The sequence below is a fragment of the Schistocerca piceifrons genome, chromosome 5 (assembly GCF_021461385.2).
Source record: "Schistocerca piceifrons isolate TAMUIC-IGC-003096 chromosome 5, iqSchPice1.1, whole genome shotgun sequence".
Classification (NCBI taxonomy): domain Eukaryota; kingdom Metazoa; phylum Arthropoda; class Insecta; order Orthoptera; family Acrididae; genus Schistocerca; species Schistocerca piceifrons.
This window is the reverse complement of record NC_060142.1, coordinates 334,453,060-334,467,571: the sequence shown is the minus strand read 5'-3', so window position 1 is coordinate 334,467,571 and position 14,512 is coordinate 334,453,060. Positions and strand designations below refer to the sequence as shown.

General features: G+C 38.6%; 1 protein-coding gene across 2 annotated transcripts in view; it reads right to left on the bottom strand.

Moving 5' to 3' along the window:
* LOC124798176 (NADH-quinone oxidoreductase subunit B 2-like) overlaps positions 1 to 14,512 on the bottom strand; it is a 53,369-nt gene that overhangs the window by 38,433 nt on the left and 424 nt on the right. For both annotated transcript variants that reach the window (XM_047261460.1, XM_047261461.1), the window contains exons 2-3: positions 14,217 to 14,336; positions 6,698 to 6,801 (exon numbers count right to left, since the gene is read on the bottom strand). In XM_047261460.1, the coding sequence (XP_047117416.1) occupies positions 6,698 to 6,801; positions 14,217 to 14,336 (224 nt within the window). The remainder of the gene's footprint in view (positions 1 to 6,697; positions 6,802 to 14,216; positions 14,337 to 14,512) is intronic.

The window sequence follows — 14,512 nt, the reverse complement described above, 5'->3', positions numbered from 1 at the left end:
TTTTGGAAATCAGGAGATATACTGCATCTATCTGACTGCCTTGATCCAAGTCCTGTGTGAGATGGTTTCACATGCGATTGATATTTTCAGATCCATGCTGGTTGGCATTGAGGAGATCATTCAGTTCAAGACAAATCACTATGTTTGAGCTCAGAATATGTCCTAAGATTCTACAACAACCATTGTCAAGGACATTGGACGGTAGTTGGACCTGTGATAGGTTATTGTTAGAAGAGGGGTTAATGCAGCCACAAATTTGGTACAGAATCTAACAGTGATTCCTTCCAGACCTGGAGCTTTGTTCAATTTTAATTATTTCAGCTCTTTCTTAACACCATTGACGCTAATACTTGTTTCATTCATCTTTTCAGGGGTGTGAAGATTAAATGGAGCAGTTCTCCTGGGTTTTCCTTTTTAAAGAAACATTTGGAAATGGAGCTAAGCATTTCAGCTTTTGCTTTACTATCCTTAATTTCAGTTCCCACCTCATGCATTAGTGACTGCACAGTAACTTTGGTGATAGTGACAGCCTTTACATACAATCAGAATTTCTTTGGGTTTTTTGAAATATCATTTGACAATATTCTGTTATGGTAGTCATTGACAGAACCATAGATTGCTCTCTTGACACCCAAATGAGCTTCATTCAGCCTCTATCTATTTATAGCCCTATGCTTTGTTTTACACCTATTATGCAGTAATCTCTGTCTCTTCACAAGTTTCTTTTCCCTCATGTTATGGACTGTTCTACTGGGTACATATCTATTCAGAGCATGATCAACTATTCATTTAACTTGAGCCATAGTTCCTCTGCAAGCTCCTGCCCTGTGCTGAAAGTTTCCAACTTCCTCACTGATATGTGACACTTCTCATTTTATAGTTTACTGAACATATAGATAAGAAATCTACTCACCAACAGCAGCAGGGGAACAAACACACAAAAGGGCTTCACTTTCACAAGCTTTCAGAACCAGTGGTTCCTCCTCCTGGCAGAAGAGTTGAACAGGCAGGGAGAGGGGTGAAAAATGGATTGGAGAGGTTTGGGGCAAGGGTGCAGAAGTCACCCAGAACCTCAGGTAAGCAGGGACTTACCGGACAAGATGACAAAGGAAGACTGATTGTTGGGGACTGCACGAGACGAAATTTGAAAACCTGAGATTCTGAAGGTAGAAGACAGGGTAGTATGCAAGAGAGAGATTACTACTAAAACATCGTGCATGAGTTAATAAGACTGAAAAGCTAAGTGCATTGTATGTAACAGAGGTGGGAGGGGGACAGCAAAAATAGACAAGTCAGAAAATGAAAGGTGTAGAAAACTAAAATGGGGTGAAGAAAGAAGTAGTTACTGTGAATAAATGCCGAGACAGAAGGACTTAATGTAAATTAAGGCCAGATGGGTGTCAAGGACCAAGTACATGTTTTAACACTAGTTACCACCTGCGGAATTCTGAAAAACTGGTGTCTGGGGGAAGAATCCAGTTGGCGCATGTGGTAAAACAGCAACCACGGTCACGGTCATGGCTGTTATGTTGTGCAGCATGCTCTGCAACAGGATATTGTGTGTTGCCTGTATACACCTTCTGCCTATGCCCATTCATCCCGACTGATAGCTGGGTTCTAGTCATGCAGATGTAAAAGACCAAACAGGGTTTACATAACAGCTGGTATCTGACATGTCATTTCACAGGTGGCTCTCCCTTTGATAGTATATGTTTTGCCAGTTACAGGGCAGCTATAGGTGGTGGTAGTAGGGTACATAAGGTAAGTCTTGCAGGGGAGATGGTCACAGGGGTAGAAGCCATAGGGCAGGGAGATGGGTCCAAAAAAAAAAGATAGGGTCTGACAAGGATATTGCGGAGATTGGGAGGGTGACAAAAAGCTATTCTACGTGTGGTGGCCCTACCAATCTCTGCAATATCCTTGGCAGACTCTATGATGCTTCTATACCCATCTCCCTACCCTAAGGCTTCTACCCCTGTGACGGTCCCTGCTGCAAGACTTGCCCTATGCACCCTACTACCACCACCTCTTCCAGCCCTGTAACTGGCAAAAAATATACTCTCAAAGTGAGAGCCACCTGTGAAATGACACATCATATACCAGCTGTTATGTACACACTGTTTGGCTTCTTACACTGGCATGACTACCATCCAGTTATCAATCGGGATGAATGGGCATAGGCAGAGGGTGTATACAGGCAACACACAATATCCTGTAGCAGAACATGCTGTACAACATGACAGACGTTACTTCGGTGCCTGTTTCACCACACACACCACACGGATTTTTGCCCCCAGACACCAGCACCTCAGGATTCTGCAGGTGGGAACCAGCACTAAAATATGTCCTTGTTTCTTGCCACTCACGTGGCCTTAATTTACGTTAATCCCCTCATCTCAGCTTTTCTTCACAGTAACTACTACTTTCTTCACTCCATTTTAGTTTTTACATCTTCCATTTTCTGACTTTTCTATTTTTCGCCATCCCCCCTCTCACCTCTGTTACATGCAATTCACTTAGCTTTCCACTCTTATTAACTTGTGCACTATGTTTTAGTAGTAATCCATGCCTTGCATATTACCCTGTCTTCCACCTTTAGGCTCTCAGGTTTTCAAATCTCTCCCAGTGCAGTCCCCAATAATCAGTCTTTCCTTCTCATCCTGTCTGGTAAGTCTCCCCTGACCCGGGATTCTGAGTGACTTTTCTGAACTGTACCGTTTTCCCTAAACCTCTCCAGTCTTTTCCTTCACCTGTTTTCCTTTCCTTTGAACTCTTCTGCCAGAAGAAGAAAGACACTGGCTCTGGAAGCTTGTAATAGTTAAACCCTTTATGTGTGTGTGTGTGTGTGTGTGTGTGTGTGTGTGTGTGTGTGTGTGTGTGTGTGTGTATGTTCGCTGCTGCTGCTTGATCATTAGATTTTTTTTATCTAATCAAGAATTCATTATTTTTGTTGTTTCTTAACATATATATCTTTCTGCTTGTTTTAGTTGTCCTTTGTACTTTGGTAATTATTGTTGTCACAATCACATAATTGTGACTGATCCCAGTTTCAATGTGGACATCCTCAGAGAGGTCAGGCCTATTTGTTGCCATTAGTTTCAAAATACTTCCATCATGAATGGGGTTCCTAACTACCTGTTCTAGGGAGTTTTCAGAGAAGACATCTAGTAATGTTTCACAGAATTCGTATCACACCCACCACTAACAATTCTGTAATTTTCCCAATTAACTATTGGATGATTAACGTCTCCACCAACAATGACATTATGATTGAGGAACTTGCGCAGATTATCTTCAGACCAGTATGTCTCTTAAATCAACAAAGTAGGCCAGGAATAATACAGCTACTAATCTTATGTAACATTAAATAAGCAACACAGTTACAAAACAAATATATCATGCATATACCCATTGGTGAAACACTGAGTCAGTGTGTGGAGCTGAAAGGCACCTATCATCAATTAGTGGGTAGCAGAGGGGTGCTCAGGTCATAAACAGAGCCCCACCCATCAATCCACACATGATCAGTTGAACAACCAGTAACATCAAAACATGCAAAATAGTATGTACAAAACTGCATATGTTTTTGGCTTTTGTAACTAATGTCAGCTGTTCATCGTCTTATGGTCAGCATTGCTGACTCTCGATCACACAGCCTTGGGTTCGATTCTCAGCCACATCAGGCATTATCTCAGCTCAAGTGTGTGTGTGTGTGTGTGTGTGTGTGTGTGTGTGTGTGTGTGTAGCATATGCACACCAGGCAGCTGAGATCATCACAGAGTGGGTCCCCTGGCAAAAAATCCGACACACATTTTTTAAGCAACATTATAATCTTACGTGTCTACTATATGAAGTCTGTATAATTAGGCGCACACTATTGTGTGTGTTTTAATGTTATTGGTTGTTCAACTGATGATGTGCATATCAACGGGCAGGTGCTGGCTCCATACATTGACTCCACACATCACTAATGGATGTATGCACAACATATTTGTATTCATTTTGTAATTATTTTGCTTATTTACAATTTTATAAGGTGAATTACTATATTATTCCTTGCCCACTTTACTAATCTCAGGGATAAACTGGTCTGAAGATGGTCTATGAATGAAAAAACCAGTTGTTGTTGTTGTTGTTGGCATTGTCTTTAGACCAGAGACTGGTTTGATGCAGCTCTCCATGCTACTCTGTCCTGTGCAGGCTTCTTCATCTCCCAGTACCTACTGCAACATACATCCTTCTGAATCTGTTTTATGTTCATCTCGGTCTCCCTCTATGATTTTTACGCTCCACGCTGCCCTCCAATACTAAATTGGCGATCCCTTGGTGGCTCAGAACATGTCCTACCAACCGATCCCTTCTTCTAGTCAAGTTGTGCCACAAATTCCTCTACATTTCAAAAACTTCTATTCTCTTCTTGTCTAAACTATTTATCGTTCATGTTTCACTTCCATACATGACTACACTCCATACAAATACTTTCAGAAATAACTTGCTGGCTCAAATCTACACTCTATGTTAGCCAATTTCTCTTCTTCAGAAAAGCTTTCCTTACCATTGCCTGTACAAATTTTATACCCTCTCTACTTCATCCATTATCAGTTATTTTGCTCCCCAAATAGCGAAACTCATTTACTATTTTAAGTGTCTCATTTCCTGATCTAATTCCCTCAGCATCACCCAATTTAATTCGACTACATTCCATTATCCTCATTTTGCTTTTGTTGATGTTCATCTTATATCCTCCTTTCAAGACAGGACAATTGTGCAGAACTATACCACACAGTACAGCAACAGCTCAGCTGCAACCAAAAGCTCTGCAAAATAACACAGAGCATCTACTATGAGAAACTACCATTAAGCCACTTTAAGAAATTAAGACCCTTTCGAGCTCTTCCAATCTGATGGTTCACACATGGTAATGAAATGAGTCTCATTAATGATAAGGCCCAGGAACTTAACTGATTCAATGAAACTAAGAACGGTATTCTTCAATCACAGTTTGGATCAGTTTAAACCAGATCATATATGAGTAAAAGTAACACACTTATTTAAACAGAAAATTTGAAGCCTGTGGTTTTCCTCCAATTCTAGCCTTTCTAGTGTTAGTTGTAGATGTTGAGGGTAGAAGATAAGCAAAAGACAAAAATTGTCCACAAAAAGAGAGCAGCAGATATGATTTCCAATTGTAGATGATATGCTGCCAATGGCTACAGCATATGACAACATTCCCAAATGACACCATTCTTCTGCATACAATGGTCTAAGAATCCTCACCAACTCTGAATTAAATATAGGATCCTGAGAGGAAGGTCACACTATAGTCACAAGATGGCCCTGAAAACTATATTCCCAAGTTTTTTGGATGATATTGTACCATCATGTAGTACCAGAAGTGTTTTCAATATCAAAAAATATTCCAGTCAAGTACTGCCTATGTAAAAAGCCTCCTGTATTGCCAAGTGCATGAGTATTGGCTTGTCATGTGTAGAGTGGTACCTATGGGAACCACAATGGGGATGAAAGAGTTTTCAAGCTGCAAACATCCGTACAAAGTGGCTGTTGAAAATTTATTCCATTGTCATCCCTACACAATTGTTAAGTGCTACACTGGATTGGCGCAATCATTTCTAGGTTTCAAGTACATCATGTTTCCCTTCAGGGCTTAGTATGGCCACTGCAGTAAGCATTACCTTTCCAAAGGAGCCTTCTCATCACTTCCCGTACACCATTCCTGAGGACGTGAAATGATTAATACAGTGAAACTTCTTTATAACGTTCCTCCATATAATGTTTTCCTCTATGTTACATCTGTTTTTTTTTCGGTTCTGACTAAAAGCCCATATAAACAATGTTAAATTTTCCTGTTTACTGTGTTTCCTCTATATTACAATTTCCTCCATGTAATGCTCATATTTTTGGAACCCTGGTCAATTATTTACCTCTTTATGACGTTTAAGTGACTGGATGTAGACACATCGTTTTCCGTTCTGTGGATACACAGTTGGCACCGACTCGGAAAGCCCTTGCGATCTTTTTGGCGCTATTTACTTTCACCCATCCACATACTGGGCTCCATATTTCAATTACAAAAAAACTAATCATTTGATACATTGATCATTTGCAATGAATATCATATTACAGTGTCGTGAAAATTTAAAATGTCATCTATGGCACCATTTGTCACAGCTGATTAGTGGTATCCCGATCTTCAGTAATGCCCTATAATTATTATTTGGAAGCCTTCCTCTTTATAGTGTTTTCCTCTATACAGTGTTCAGAATTTGTGGTCCCTTGAAAAACGTTATATAGAGGTTTCACTGTAATTGTAAAAGTTCTTGCCATAACTTTTTTTGCTCTCTCCTTTTGTTCGAGGAATTCAAAAGTTTATAAGATGCTCAAATTCTGAATTGATATAGAACTTGCACGAGCTCACTCACGTGCCATGATGGCTAAATGGCACTCCTTGCATCACCATTTCTGATTATGAAAACTTTTTTAAACTGATAATGGAAAATCTGCTGCTAGTTTATTTTTGAACTGGTGATGAGCACCAAGTGATTTGACTACCAACTTTGCAGGTATACTCTAAATTTCTATTTCCTATCTTTCTGCAGCTCTATTATAAGAGTTTACTTGGTATTACTGCAAGTTTTTTTCTGTTTGCAATGAAAGTACAACTGAAATGTAGCATTACCTTCCGTCCCCAATTAAGCAGGTCGTCCAGCCTTGCCAACGCATATTCAGCCAAGTTGCTAGTGTTTTGAAATGGAGAATATGGTTTTCTAGTTGCAGGTACAGCTGGAAAGACAAAAAAAGAAAGTAAAACAATTCTCATTCTAGACTATGAAAAAATGCCATGGAAATACACACAGAAGCTGTGGAGGTCATTTAAATTGAAGGAGTGCTGTAGAAAAGTGACATGATTACCACTGATGTTTTATGATTTCTTATTTATTCATGATACGCAAAATACACCAATAGCACCCGCACTGATGTGGTTTTATTATTTATAGAAAGTAACTATGTAAAGATATTTAATAAAAGGAAAACAGAATGTATATTCTCACTGGAAAGAATCCATATGTGATCCTCAAAATTCAGAAATCAAGAAAAGTGACAGAATAATCGTTCTTCGTGTTACGTATAGAAACATCTAAGGAGATAACTCAGTCTTTACCTAATGTTCACATACATGGTGAAAGGGATAAGGGGAAGGACATTACAATGTTGCTGCAGAATTAAACACAACCAGCAAGGAGCCAATACTTGATGGAAAATGTATTGTGATGTACATAAGCAGTCTAATACTAACAGAGAGAAATGTCTAACAGCGAGAAATATCTAACAGTAATTAAGTTTTCTTAATCGGTTTAGTAAATTTGGACACACAGATTGGGTGGAGATTTCATTTTACCAAGTGCGGATGGATGCAGCTTTTCTGCAAGACATGGTAGGGCTGGCAGTTTGATCATGCTTTGCGGTACCTGCTGGTTTGGCGATTACTCCATGCAGCTGCATCCTTACATAAAAGACACACTGCACCTTGACAATGGACTACATCATGAAGAAAAAGATGAGAGAGGATGAGAGAGAAAGAGAGAGAGAGAGAGAGAGAGAGAGAGAGACTACTCTGGCTAGAGAGTTGGCTCTGAACTGTCTATCAATTTGTAACACAAGATGTAATTACCAAATTATAAAGGCAGGCAGTTACTGTATGGGGTGTTCTGAGATTGAAAGGAAGAATATACATATGACTTCAAAGGATGACTTATGTTAATTAGTAGCTTATTAGAAAATAGATAAGTACAATTCCATTTCAAGGACAGGCAAAACCACACACGAAACTAAGTCCCCAAAAATAAAAATAGATATCATGAGGGGAGATACACACCAGACAAACAAGTCAGTATTTTCAGATCAGTAAATATCAGCATCCAAATTAGTACAGTAAGTCACCTCTCTGAGTATCCATCCTACAAAGCAGGAAACATCCCAAAGATTTAAACTTTTAAAAAGTAAGTAACAAAGCTCTTCATTAAATCATTTATGTCCAACTGCCCAACCAAGAGGAAGCTTAACAAATGTGGTTAAGAGAGTTAGAGAAAGTTCAAATACAAGTTTAAATTATCACAGAAATACTAAACAGACTCCAACAATAGTTTTTAAAAAGATAAAGGTGTTTTGCCTCGTGGGAAAGCATGCTCTCGAAACTTAGAAACCTACTATAAACCTGCATATAAAATCAGTATAAATGGATGACTTAGTACTGATGCCTCTAACTGGAAGACCACAGAAAGGGAACAAGTGTTTCCAATGTAAAATCACCAAATGGCTTAGAAAGATGAAAACAATGCCAGTGTTGAAAAATATGAAGGGATGAGAAATGATTCAAGTGACATGGTACAAACACTGAGCAATGGTGGCTAGCAATTTTTGAACCAAACTGAAAAGTTTTTAACAAAATTTCCTATAGAGAAGTCAAGAAAATCTAGTCTCATGTGGGCATGAAGAATGGCAGTGAAAATATTATTAAAATGAAGCCAACATGCATAGTTTAAGTGACTGATTTCCACAGCATTAAAGTAAATGTCATCAGTAAACATAACCACACAGAAAAATACAGCAGTCTACGAATATTTCACCTGGTTTACTAAACAAGCAGCAAAAATGTACAGCTTATTTTATTACACTAAACTAGCTGAATCCGGCCACATTTTATTGTAGCTCTGTCTGCTTAAATGGAAAAGAAAGAAAAGAGAAAGCACTTTTTTGTAATATCAATGGGAATGTGATATACATCCTAATTTCTTCTCCCTGTATCGGTTCATCTTGCACTTCCCCTTTGTCCATCTCCTCCTCCTTCCCCTTCTTTCCGTCCATCTTCTCCTCCCCCCTCTTCATCTCCTCCTGTCCCCCTCTCTGTCCATTTCCTCCTTCCCGTTTTCTATGTCCATTTCCTCCTCCTTCTCCTCCTCCTCCGCCGCCCTCTCTCTGACCTTGCGCCTTGTTTGATTGTTATTTGCAAATCCTATATAAAGATATGTTGTCTATATGTGCCTACACATTTATTACTGTAATATGTAAAAATTTGTAGTAATTGGAAAGATACATTTTGAGATTTTTGGTAATAATGTTTCCCCTGTGATTACATATATACAACATAGTATTGCAGATGGTATATAAAACCATGCAAGTATTTGAGTGCAATGCGTCAAAATTTTAAAGCAATCTCTGAAGAACTTTCAGAGATTAACACAATCAGTCGAGAATGTGATTCTGAACAAAAGGACATACATTTTTATTTATACAGATTGATGTATTTTTGTTTTTGAATTATTGTGACCATATTAAAAAAATGGATGAAAAAAAAGAAAGATATTCAACATGACCGCCTACTGTTATATTATAGATCTTAAAACTTTTTTCGTTTTGCATCTAGTGCCGGATTTATTGTTGTAAATTAGAGATTTTTTTAGCTTTTGAAATGTAAGGTTTGTACCTGTACAGAGATATAGGTAAGGTTGAAGGATAGCAATTTGGTTGAAAGTTGATGAAGCCAACAAATATGAATACAAGATCTCTGCTGTGGTGAAATAATGATCTGTAACATAGCCTGTGCTCTAGGTTAGCTAGAAAGGTGACAAGTTTTGTTGTGAATGTTAGAAGCAATATCGAAAGTATCATTTAATCTCTGTGCCATGGGTTATACAACTGCTTATTTTTAGTTGAATAGACCATCATGATTGACATTTGCAACATCAAATGTCTCTGGGGATTTTGGAACAGCTTCTCTTTGTGAACAGTTTGGACAGTGTGTGGATGTCATGAGTAAAGCAGGAAATGGGTAAGTTTTATGAATTGGCCTGTCTTACATTTTCATAGTTAATTTACAACATTCGTGCATCATATACTCCAAAATAATTGGAGTACTGTCTATTATGCAGTACAGGTTTTCTGAGTTTACCTTGTACTTGTACATATTTATAACAAAAAGTGTAAATATGGAGGGAATCAACAACTCAAGCAATGCCACATATCTGTCTGTAACTATAACCTTTTTTGTATTTCCATTCACAAAACCTAAAGCTCAGGTTATGCTTCAGATTACTATCACCACAACAAAAGAGTTTGGGGGGGGGGGGGGGGCACTATCACTATTAACCCTCAAACAGAGTGGTGACTTCTTAGTATCATAAATTGTGTTGTGGGGTCCAAAAGTATACCACTCAATTTTATCCATGAAAATTAATTTACTTCTCTTTCATTAGAAATATTTATTTATAAATTCTTTAACTGCCTATGTTACAACACAAAACTTAAGTCAAACTAAAAAAAATCTCTATAAAAATCACAAAAGGAAAATAAGTTTATGCAACACTACTTAACATTGAAATGAAATGCAATATAAAAATTCAAACTAGTTTATTGTATCAGAAATAACATGAAACAGTAATAGATTGCTGTGAGATAAATATATAGTGTTTGAAAAATTAGCTGCATTTAATGAACATCAAAAATGAATTGATACAGAGTTTTTCACAAACTGTCAATAATCACCCACATTCTCCTCTCCACACTCTTTACTGACAACCGAACGGCAGGTTTGGCAAACTGGGCGACTGCAGCAGGTACAATACTGGTTTGTCTTTTTCTCACTGGCACATGGACAAAGAGCACATCGTTTCCTCTTTAAATCCAGAGTGGATATTTGTGATTTTGGGAGAGGTTTCTTCAAAAGTCCTGAGATTGTTACTCTTGGTTTTTTTGGTAGTCTGTCATTCAACAGCCTCTCATTGAGATAGGGTCCAGTAAGCTGCCTGGCAAGTGTCTTGATGAATTCAAACCGGGAAATAGGTAGCCTATGTACTTCTTGCAGGACGTTTGTATTACATACGAGTTAACTCCAAGTATGTTCAGAACTGCATAAAATACAGCAAGAGGTCATCTGCGTGTTCGTCTGCCTGTGCTGGAGGTAGCACACTTCTGGACAAGAGAGTCTACGCCACCTTTTGTGCTATTGTAAAAGGAAATTATTTCTGGTTTTCCTGTTTTTGGATCTGCACTTTCTGAATGATGCATACTGGAAATAAAAATGACAGCTTCTTCCTTTTTTAGGGACATAAGAAATCAATGTTCTGTCATGAAGTGTTGAACCATCCAAATGCCTTCTTAGATGGCTGGAATTCTGGTGGGATTTCCTTTTTGTTTTTCCTCAATGTACCAAAATAGGTCAACTTTCGTTTTTTCAACTCTGAAATTCAATAGAGCCAAAGTAATTGTCAGCTGTAATGTTACGTTTTGTACTGTAAATGGGCTTTGCTAGTCTCAGGACAGATTGCGTAGGTTTCTGAAATTTCTTTTCTTCTGGTGTCAAGCCAATGCCATCACACTCTTTTCCAGTGTATAAATAGGCATTCAGAAGGTAATTTGTTTGAGCATCAGCTAAAATCATCATTTTCAGCCCATATTTCGCTGGTTTGCTAGCCACATAAACCCTAAATGTGCATCTCCCATGAAAACCAACCAGCATTTCATCCACGCATGCATGTGAACATATGTTATAAGATGCCTGAGAATTGTGAACCATAATCCAAGAAATCACTGCTGCAGGGTCATTTTTCTTCCTCTCATCTCTGCTAGTTATATCATAAAATCTCTGGCAGTAAAGCAATATCAGCACTCTCTTCATGGATAGTGTCGCATGGAACATATCTCTTCCCATGACGTCTGTTGCAAACAGACTCCAGATTTTAATCATTAGATTTGAAAATGGCACTGAAGTATAATAATCCAAATAGTGCCCTAAGTTCGTTGACATTCATGTGTCTTAGTTCTTATCGATATGAAGAAATTTTCACATTGGTATGACCCATAATTTCTTCTAGCATATCTCTGGTAAACACACACACTCATGCTTCCAATGGACTGCATGAGTCTCCCAATCGGCTTGCAGGGCCTTTCAATGTAGGAACTTTTATTACCAAGTTATGGGCTGGTGTTCTCACATTCCTTTGAGGTTCTAGAGTGGACCACTTATACCTATTTCTGCCACAGAAACTAGATGATTCCCCTCTATGTTCATTTCCCTCTAATTTATCTGATTCACTAGAGTCACGACTTGAGTCGAAACAAAGCCCCGGGAGTAGACAACATTCCATTAGAACTACTGACGGCCAAGGGAGAGCCAGTCATGACAAAACTCTACCATCTGGTGAGCAAGATGTATGAAACAGGCGAAATACCCTCAGGCTTCAAGAAGAATATAATAATTCCAATCCCAAAGAAAGCAGGTGTTGACAGATGTGAAAATTACCGAACTATCAGTTTAATAAGTCACAGCTGCAAAATACTAACGCATATTCTTTACAGACGAATGGAAAAACTGGTAGAAGCCAACCTCGGGGAAGATCAGTTTGGATTCCGTAGAAATATTGGAACACGTGAGGCAATACTGACCTTACGTCTTATCTTAGAAGAAAGATTAAGGAAAGGCAAACCTATGTTTCTACCATTTGTAGACTTAGAGAAAGCTTTTGACAATGCTGACTGGAATACTCTCTTTCCAATTCTGAAGGTGGCAGGGGTAAAATACAGGGAGCGAAAGGCTATTTACAATTTGTACAGAAACCAGATGGCAGTTATAATAGTTGAGGGGCATGAAAAGGGAGCAGTGGTTGGGAAGGGAGTGAGACAGGGTTGTAGCCTCTCCCAGATGTTATTCAATCTGTGTATTGAGCAAGCAGTAAAGGAAACAAAAGAAAAATTCGGATTAGGTATTAAAATCCATGGAGAAGAAATAAAAAATTTGAGGTTCGCCGATGACATTGTAATTCTATCAGAGACAGCAAAGGACTTGGAAGAGCAGTTGAATGGAATGGACAGTGTCTTGAAAGGAGGATATAAGATGAACATCAACAAAAGCAAAACAAGGATCATGGAATGCAGTCGAATTAAGTCGGGTGATGCTGAGGGAATTAGATTAGGAAATGAGACACTTAAAGTAGTAAATGTGTTTTGCTATTTGGGGAGCAAAATAACTGATGATGGTTGAAGTAGAGGGGATATAAAATGTAGACTGGCTATGGCAAGGAAAGCATTTCTGAAGAAGAGAAATTTGTTAACATCGGGTATAGATTTAAGTGTCAGGAAGTCATTTCTGAAAGTATTTGTATGGAGTGTAGCCATGTACAGAAGTAAAACCATGGACGATAAATAGTTTGGACAAGAAGAGAATAGAAACTTTCGAAATGTGGTGCTACAGAAGAATGCTGAAGATTAGATGGGTAGATCACGTAACTAATGAGGTGGTATTGAATAGAATAGGGGAGAAGAGGAGTTTGTGGCACAACTTGACAAGAAGAAGGGACTGATAGGGTAGGGCATGTTCTGAGGTATCAAGGGATCACAAATTTAGCATTGGAGGGCAGTGTGGAGGGTAAAAATCGAAGAGGGAGACCAAGAGATGGAAACAGTCAGCAGATTCAGAAGGATGCAGGTTGCAGTAAGTACTGGGAGATGAAGAAGCTTGCACAGGATAGAGTAGCATGGAGAGCTGCATCAAGCCAGTCTCAGGACTGAAGACCACAACAACAAGCCTAAAAATAAAATGACATTTCGTTGATAAGTAAACTTTTGACGTATGGCAAACAGAAACACTTACGGTGTTGTGGGGTCAATAATGGAACCACCCAAACTTTACAGCTGTGCACTGAGAAAGGGAACAACTCGACAATGCTGCTAGTTCGTCAGGAGGTTCACCTTCAACTGCCGAGATGGTATTTACAACCATCAAAAATAGAATTACCAACAGAGGAAATGGCAAGTGGGTAGAGTTTGACTGGTATCAAAAAGGACCCCACAACTCCGTTTGAGGGTTAATCTGATGAAACGAGCCAACTGGTGTTTTTGTCGTATTCCTGTTACTCTTTACAGAAAATAACAAAAGTGGTTCCAGAGATTATTACAGGCACAGACTAATTTGAGAGTAAGTTACAAAAGAACATGCAAATTTCGCAAGGGCGAGGAGGAGGGAAATAGCGAGAGGAAAACTAATAGTGTGCAAAAGGTTCAAACCTATAAGTTCATGCTGAAATTTCTACAAAGTTAGAAAAAAAAAGACCTGAATACAGAAAGGAGTTCATAAACCACTTATTTACATTATCAATGAAAACGGCAGTTCGCGACAAGGAGTACCAACAATATAACTTCCTTACCATTTGCTTTTGATTGCTGTGCTACAGTTGACTGAAAGCGACAGTGTGAAGATAGGGCAGCACATGACCTTGCCGCAGAGTCCAAATATATATCGTTGTTAGCCTTTGGCGTGTGATGCACTGAAAAAGAGAATATTGGTCTTACTTTACGCATAATAATTTTTACTCTTTCTCAGCGTTCTCTCTTAATCAATTAGGGCCTATAATTAACTAACTAGGGCCTATGACAAAACAGTTTTCACTGAATTACTTATGCATGTGACATGAATATAACCCCCGCAACTAGCAGTAAACCA